This window comes from Notothenia coriiceps, unplaced genomic scaffold, assembly GCF_000735185.1.
Source record: "Notothenia coriiceps isolate Sejong01 unplaced genomic scaffold, NC01 NC01_scaffold00002873, whole genome shotgun sequence".
Classification (NCBI taxonomy): domain Eukaryota; kingdom Metazoa; phylum Chordata; class Actinopteri; order Perciformes; family Nototheniidae; genus Notothenia; species Notothenia coriiceps.
Window position 1 is genome coordinate 5,774 of NW_011335574.1, and position 8,676 is coordinate 14,449.

The window sequence follows — 8,676 nt, forward strand, 5'->3', positions numbered from 1 at the left end:
AGCAAGAATAATTTGTAGGTACACCTCAGGTTCACATTATCCTTGTGACATCAAAGGTATTCAAAGTGGTGTCGTCGTCTACGTGTGTTACTGCATGCGACCGCGTAGTAGTTTGTGCAGTCTATCCTTTCACGTCAGCCTAAGAGATTTCATGGCCGTCAGAGAAGAGGATTCCAGGAAAACTTAAGAGGATAGGTGATAAGGGCACTGTGGGGGCACTGCAAGTGAGTCTCCAGTTCCTTATCCCTCTATCCGAATCTTAAACCTCGACTAAAAACCTAATAGGCCTTGCGTTGCCCAGACAGAGAAGACGACAAGGGAAATCATAATGAAGGACGGACAGGGGAAGAAGACGACAAGGGAAATCACAATTGAAGGGCAGCAGAAGAAGACAACTAAATAGCCATGCAGTCGAGAGACCCAGGGAAAGATAAAAGGAGATTAAAGGGGAGGAGCTGAGGAAGCTGAGGAGCCAGGAGGCCATCACTGGGCCTTTACCAAAAGCCAGTGCGGTACAACTTCCTGTAGATTAAAGAGGATTTTACCGCTGTCCTGCTTCTAGAGACTCTGCACCGTGCTCTGATGCTGTTGCTTTATGTTTATCAGGGACAACAGAGAAACATATTCTTCATGACCAAAGTTGGAATTGAAGTACAAAGGAAAGTGAAATGTATGCTCGTCACCCTCTCCCTCCGGTCCACATTAATACAAATGATCCCAATACGTATGATTGTATGAAAATATCTTAAAATCAATACAAATGTATTTATTATAAACGTTAGTCCTTAACACCTATGACTGTGTATATCACCATTCAAACATCTTTTAAAAGTTGAACAAACCCCACACAGCTCAGTAAAGACAGTGAAATTTTGACTTTATTTGATCATTTCAGTAAAAACTAACGTTCATATTTCTCTTTTTGATTATAATACTGATGAACGTTCAAAACAAAGCACTTTGGCAACTTACCACATACGTTTTAAAATGCTTAATAAGCACCGTAACTTTCATGATATAACTTCTCCGTCATAATCGTTTGTTTCCGTGAACGGCCGACTGTTGTGTGATGGCAAATGCTGCGGCTGCAAGGCATTGTGGGGCAGCATTTTCTCCTCTCCTTTCGGTAAGGGAGGTCCAGTGGTTCCTAAGCTAAAGGAGGTTATAAAGGAAGTTTGAAACCTCCTTTCCTTTCATTTGGAGAATTGGAACGGCACTTAACATGGCTGCCACTGACGTACTTCCGGGTCATTTCACTTGGTTAGGAAGGTTCCTAAGCTAAATGGACTATTGGAACGCAACCCGGATAGTTTTACAGCTTGATGTACCTTTGAGCCGGGATCCTGGGGTTTTCCAGAACAAGGTTCCTTCATGGACCAGTCTCCTGCGGAACAGCTCTGAAGGCTTGAACAGTCCCCCATCCCTCACTCTGGTTTCAGAACGCGGGTCTAGCTTGGCCTGGATCTCTTGCAGACGCTGTGTTTTTTCCAGGTCCTCCATCTGCCAACCAGGAAAAAAAGTTACTGTATCTTCCTTTTGGAGTACGAAAGACAGTACTAATGAACATGAAAGAGCCTTGCTAATCTGATTCTATTTCAATGTAATTCAGTAGTAGTGCAAGTGAAATGTTCTGTTATGCACGAGTCAACACGTTCCATGCTCTTTTGAGAAATCTGATGTACAAATTCATCTGTCGATTGAATGTTTCTCATAACTCTGTCATTATGCTGCTCTCAAATCCATGTTTCAGTGCTGTACGATACCAGTCACCTCTGTGGAAACATTGGAATAACTGCCTTTTTTAATTTATATTTGAGTGTTGTATGTCTTGTAATAATGGACAAAGAGACTCTTTAAATAAAGAAGATGATGATGATGATGATGATGATGATGATGATGATGATGATGATGATGATGATTGATGATGATGATGAGTAGGGGACAACAACAAATTGTTGCTTAATGAATCATTCTAAACATAATCCAGACATGGGAAGACATGGGAATGACCAACAGTTTGCAGCTGAATTGCAGTTGACTCTTCAGTCAATTTCACCAACATCAAAATCAATGCAACGCAAAACAACTAGCTTTTAACTTGGTTCACTTTTAAAAGCATTTTACCTTATTTTTCTTCAAGGTTTCAACGATTACCTTTTGTCTTATAATAATAAGATTATAACATAACAGATGTGACACAAGAGAAGCTCAACAAATGCTAACAGCCCAAGCCCATATTGCCTTTATATATGTTATATCTTATACTGTATATGGCCAATATGTTTCCAAAACAAATGTGGTACCTGTTGGTCTATTGAACTTAGAAGTTCTCTGACCATGAAGCTAGCCTGGGCTATAGAAGAGGCTTCCTCTTCATCATCTGGAAGAGAAATACAGGAAACAGGATTATTAGCTAAGAATAAGAACCTAAAGCAAAAAGCACAAAGAAAAAGTAAAAAACATACTTTATTAACGGGCAAATTACTTTTTGTAGACGGAACATTTACCAAATGTATCAATTTTGCCAATCATTAAACAGATTTAGGTTTGGGAAGACTTCTCAGATATTAACAACCACCAAGCAAAACATAAGGGCAGTAAACTGGGTATGGAGGTACACTTCGCAGGTATAGTGACTGATCATTATCTTCTTATATAGGATGCTTCACCGTTCACTGCAGTATTTTCCAGAATACGCTGAACAAGGACAGGATATTTGGAGATCCGCTGAATCACCAACAAGATGCACTCCTGAACACCATGGCGACGCAGCAAGGACCCACGACTCACCCGCTACCCAGGGACAGAGAGAAACACAGAAAAAAGGATCCTGGTTGACTTTTATTTTTATTTTGCAACCACACTCAGCTCACCCTGAATGATCCCTGGTCTGCATCCATCCCATAGTAATACATCTATAACCACCCTCTGGCTCAATCCCCAGCCCAATGGCAGAGCGAGTGCATGCGCCCATTGTAACTAAATGGCATTGCTGCTCAGGAATAAAGGCATTTACACATTTGACTGCAGGAATCTATGTACCATAATATTAGATTAATTGATAGGTCAGCAGAATAAGGTCCAGTCAGAATACACGATAGGTTAAAATATTTTAAAGTCCATTGTTGGCGGGGCATTAGAAACAGATTTACTATTCAGAGCTGAGGACAGCAATTCAGCCAATCCACTGATAGAAGACGTATAATATCTAGGTGGTGTATACTTGTAGTTTCCTTTAATCTGGAGATGAAGGGCTTCATCAGCAATTGTAGCTTGTGTCTTTACAAACCAGGGCCTTGGGAGTTTTACTTTGACCCCCGACTCTGTGTTACCAACACATGGGGTACAGTTGATGCTGTGTCTCTAATGCAGTGGTTCTCAAAGTGGGGGGCGCGCCCCCCCAGGGGGGCGCAGAGGCATGACAGGGGGGGCGCGAGAGACCAGGAGGAAAAATGGTTATAAAAAAAAAAAAAAAAAAAAAAAAATGTTTTAAAAATTATTGATTCGAAAATAATATTATACAGTACTATTACGTCTGGGTCTCTGTGTTTCATTAAAGTTTGGCTCTGTGTGTGTGTGTGAAACGAGCCATTTTGTGTGCGTGCGCGAGTGAGAGCGCACCGGTACCGGAGATCGTTGTTGTTAGCTTCTGGTGCCGCACGCACACAAAATGGCTCGTTTCACACACACACACAGAGCCAAACTTNTGATGAAAAATAAAATCTCTCTGTTGCATAGGCCACTGTTTGATCAACGCGAATTGGGTGTGGGTCCTTGTACTCCGAGTCGGGCTAACGTCCACGCTAGCTTCCACGCTAGCTGCTATATGTTTTGCATTGAGGTGATACTTGAGGCTTGATGTGCTGCGGTGATACGCAAATTCCTTTTTGCATAATTTGCAAACAACCGTGCTCTTATCGACGCTTCCATCCGTCCGTTTTTTAAAACAAAATGTCCCATCCACGGGGCCAACCAAAGCGGTCTCATCAGCTTCTTCGTTCATGTTGGACTATTGTTCACTGTGGTTTGTTGTTGTCTGAAGTCATGAACGTTAGTTGGTGCTCCAGTATAATCGGTACCCCTGAAACTCATCCAGTGAGAAACGTTCCGCGGTGCAAAAATAAGTGCGATTAAAATGCGTTAATTTTTTTGTAATTAATTCATCTTAATTAACGCGTTAAAGTCCCGGCCCTAGTTATAATGTTTGCATGAAGATATCTGGATATTCATTACATTACATCACATGTCACTTGTTAGACGCTTTTATCCAAAGCGACTTACATACTCAATACTGTGGGCAATCCCCACAGGAGCACTTTGGGGTGAAGTGTCTCAGGGACACAGCGGCATGCTGACTGCAGTGGGGTTTGAACTTGTGCTCCCCTGATCCGAACACCAACACACTAGTTCACTGTGCCACACACCTCCAAGCATTCATGTCCCTGTTCACATGATTCGGTTTCAAGGTGATGGGCAAATGAACCATGGGGTCACTAAAGAAGAGGTAGTCGGCATTTCATTTACTATATCAGCCCCCAGGACTGTAGCACTTTTTTTTAAAACAATTGAATGTTTTACTAGACAGGTGAAAGACTTTTAAAATGCTAAAAGCTGTCTTTCCTCAAATGTGTGGTTATTATTCATCTAATTCATACTGTACGTTTTATTATACATGTGGGTTATTGTCTAATGAGAGGTGTAGGCAAACATTTGACTTCAAGGATTTCCCTTTTTTGTAAGAAAAACGGCTACATAGCCCATACAAATGCTTATGAAAGGTAATAAACACATAGAATGTAACCAATATCAATAACCGTAACCCTGTTAACGCATCCAAATCAATAAAGGTTAAAATGATGCATTTAATAATGTCACTGACAACACTAATGATGCATCTGATGTGTTCCAGGGTGAGCAACAGGAAGTCAGCATGCATAATACCAAAGCAGCCATTATTCATTTGATCTTTTACCGTTGCACTTGCTCTAATGCGCAAATGTTCTCTTTAATAGCTTTTGCCATAAACTGTAAATGTTCTGCTTCTTGACTTTCTGAACTTTCTTATATTAAGAGGCTTCTTCCTGTCACATAGGCTGTCTGGGTTCAAACACCGATCATAAATAATGGCTTTCCTCACTAAAGTCTCAGTAAGTGTGTGTATCTTGCAGGACCCTGAGTGAGGACTCCACCCTGGGGCTGCGCAGGATCCTGTCCCAGTCCACAGAGTCCCTCAGCTTCAGGAACAGAGCTATGTCAATAGAGTCCCTGAACGATGACGGTACGAGAAACTGCACATCTTCACAACAAAATGATAAAAGTAATGTCAGTGCCATAGGTCAAGTGAGTAAGCTGGTTCTTAGAAAGCAGGCAAGAAAGCCTTCCGGAGAGTCAGAAGTGCAACAGGGAATGGAAACTGCAGTTCGTTCTGGGGCGTATCAGCCGTTTTTTGAGCAGAAACAGAGGAGTGTTACTGTACTATAGTGTTGTAGTTTGTGTTGTGCCTACACCTGTTGGCAATTAAAAAATATATTCATAATACATTTTTGAGGCCCATGTTGAGTTAACAAACGGACAGGACCTCCAGATCTACAGACCTATTGGCATTCCCTGTAGGAGGTGCAAAGCAATGTTAGGAGAGTTCAGTGACCCACCTGATGTGAATTTAGGCGAAGTGCATTGACTATTATGTCAGAAAATGGTGATGGTTTTTTTAGGTTAGATGGAGAATGACAACTTGGTTAAGGTGTGTAGTGTGTCAGAAGAAGCACGAGTGTTTGAGACTCTTCAGTAACACCAATGCTGTGTATCAATTCAGATACTTCCCTTAGTACACCGCATGTCAGGGCTGCCCCTCCCTACACGCAGATCACGCAGACTGCGTGGGGCCTCATCTTGCGGAGGGGGCCTCATCTTATGCGCAAATGCGGCGCAATTCAGCGCGCCTCAGCTCTCGCCGCTCGCAGTGCACGAGCGTGCTCCCCCCCGTTGATGCTCGCGACACAGAAGCAAGGGGGACCTCATCACACAATTTTGCGTGGGGCCACAAGTTGGCCAGGGGCAGCCCTGCCGCATGTTGTACACTGTAGTTTCAGAGTGTTGGAACAGGTGGTGTTGTCTCATATCAGACATGGCTGCTGTGCCCTCACAGGAAGAGACTATCGCCTATGTTATCCAGTTAGCTACTGTAGCTAGCAATGTTATCGTAGGGGTAGCAAATCAAAACAGACTGCTCAATCACCAAGACAACAACATGTATAACTTTTATTTGCATAAGATGGGGATTGTTGAGTGTGAGAAGTGTCCAATGTTCCAGACATGTTTTTTTTATGTTATCAGTCCACAATGCTAGAACTCGTAGTGCACAGCATCCGGCATACTTTGCTTTCGTAAGCACTTATGCAATCAAAATAGCAAATGTAAGGACCTAAGTACGCAAATTGAGACACAGCACAGAGGACTAAGACAGGACACATTTACATGAGCAAGCTATGGAAAGTGACTAAGCTTAAAGTAAATCTATTAAATGAATCAAACATACACTGGCCAACCACTCACAGAGTGGGGAGACCAAAGGAGCATTTTTGACGTATTTCTAAAAACATTTGATAAATTTCAGTTATATAAGATACATTTCATATATGTTTATGATATGCAGAGTACTTTATCATGCTCTCTTTAATGCAGTGTAGTAAAGAGGTCTACAGTAAAGTTGAGATGTCATGTTTTGTGCTGTTATTTCTGTTTATTGATATGATGATTGCTGATGATGTACTCTATATTGTACATGATGAATGTCTGAAATTACTAAAAGATATATAACTATTTTCACCTTAACACAAGTTTGACTGCACAGGGTAATCTGCTGACCTTCGAAACAGATTTTCGAAACAAGTGAAGGATCAAGTTGTCTTTTCACTCCTGGGTAGATCACTGTGCAGCTCTAACAGCATTTGTGAGCCTCTGATTGTTTGATGCTGAAGGTTTTCTCTTATTTAGGAGACAACTACTATAGTTCAGTGTTAGAAGAGCTGGAGCTTGAGGGACAGGACTTCAAGGCCGACTCCTGGAGCATGGCCGTGGAGAGCAGCTACCTGCAAACACACCGCAAGAACATCATCAAGAGGCAGGATGTCATCTATGGTGACGTATATTCATCTTTATCTTTCATCCCAATAGTACGGACATTTAATGTATCGTTGAACACAGATCCTTTAGACTCAAACATATGTATGTGTGTGCTCTTCTCAGAGCTGATTCAGACAGAGCTGCACCACATGAGAACGCTGCACATCATGGAAAGGGTTTTCCGGCAGGGCATGCTGGATGAGCTCCAGATGGACCTGTGCACCGTTCATGCCATGTTCCCCTGCCTGGACCAGCTGATCAGGATACACTCCCACTTCCTGGCTCAGCTTCTCCTGCGGCACAACTGCAGCCTGCAGCCTGGATCATACCGCAACTACACCATCCACCAGCTGGGAGACATTCTTCTAGAGCAGGTGACAGAAACACTGCACACGTCACGCAGAACTAGAACTCATTTGGTTATGACAGAAAATACTTCTGTGTAATTCTATGGCTTAGCAACTTTGACAGGGTGTGCACAGGGTTTTGAATGACCCGGAATAGATGCAAATAAATCAATAATTTGACACAAGATATTGATTTATTATGATTGTATTACCTGCATTAAGAAAAAAAGTGCGTCTTACGGCGAAGCAGCGCTACTCAAGATTATTTCAGTTTAGCCATCATGAATCCAAAAATGTCTTCTTGCCATAAATATTCAACAAGTATTGGTGTTTTGGTCAGAGATGACGTTACATTTACCAGACCAGTCCCTTGATCAAGCGTCCTTAACAACAGTCTGCTATCAAAAAGGAGCAAACTGTTGGATATCCAAATTGACCAATCAGTATCTAGTATTCAATTAAGCTCTTGTATAAGTTGTTTGTAAGCCTAACTTGAGTTGGTATTGTTATTTTAAATGTTAAAATAGATTATATATTTTTAATAAAATATTTATATTACCTTTTAGATTTGTATCTAATGGTAAATGTGAATAAGAGATAGCAGGTCAGAACACTGTCTTCCATTAACCTTTAAGCAGTTTTCTCAAATTCATACACACAGACAAAGCACCACTGTGTTCTTCTGCAGTTCTCAGGTCAGTGTGCAGACGACATGAGGAAGACCTACGCTGAGTTCTGCAGCCGCCACATGAAGGCTGCCAAACTGTACAAGGAACTGCTGGCCAGAGACAAGAAGTTCCAGTGCTTCATACGGGTGAGACACATTAGAGCAGTGGTTCTCAAACTTTTTCTGTCAGGCCCCCCCTTTGGAGAAAAAAAAAAGTCGGGCCCCCCCAACACAAATAGTCAGGCTCAGTGGCGGCGCCAGAGATTCTATTTTGGGGGTGCTGTGGGGTAGCTTGACGTTTCATAGAGGGTGCTCAAACATTTAGGGTTTCCCATTAATGTACTGGTCGCTACAGTGGAATGTTCTACTGCAACAATCCCCACACACACACACACAGTGTACCCGCGACTGTTACAATGAAGGCTCGATAATCAGCTCACGGCATATAGGTGTAAGCAGGGGTAAAGTGTTATTTTTATAGGTGGTGTGTGGACCTCACATAGGGGGGTCAGGGGGCAAGCTCCCCTGAGAAGATTT

At 42.2% G+C, this 8,676-nt stretch overlaps 1 protein-coding gene and 1 long non-coding RNA gene across 2 annotated transcripts in view; one reads left to right on the top strand and one right to left on the bottom strand.

The window, feature by feature from the left end:
- Window positions 1–2,813, bottom strand: part of LOC104940983 (uncharacterized) — a 5,890-nt gene extending 3,077 nt beyond the window's left edge. The window contains exons 1-3 of the long non-coding RNA XR_797852.1: window positions 2,670–2,813; window positions 2,304–2,380; window positions 1,329–1,500 (exon numbers count right to left, since the gene is read on the bottom strand). This is a non-coding gene — a long non-coding RNA (uncharacterized lncRNA). The remainder of the gene's footprint in view (window positions 1–1,328; window positions 1,501–2,303; window positions 2,381–2,669) is intronic.
- A 2,351-nt stretch (window positions 2,814–5,164) lies between these two features.
- LOC104940984 (rho guanine nucleotide exchange factor 2-like) lies at window positions 5,165–8,286 on the top strand (the record flags this gene model as incomplete). The annotated part of the gene is made up of 4 exons (XM_010766017.1): window positions 5,165–5,278; window positions 6,997–7,140; window positions 7,249–7,499; window positions 8,161–8,286. Coding segments are annotated over exons 1-4 (549 nt in total), but the record flags the coding sequence as incomplete, so codon positions are not given.
- Window positions 8,287–8,676: the final 390 nt, after the last annotated feature.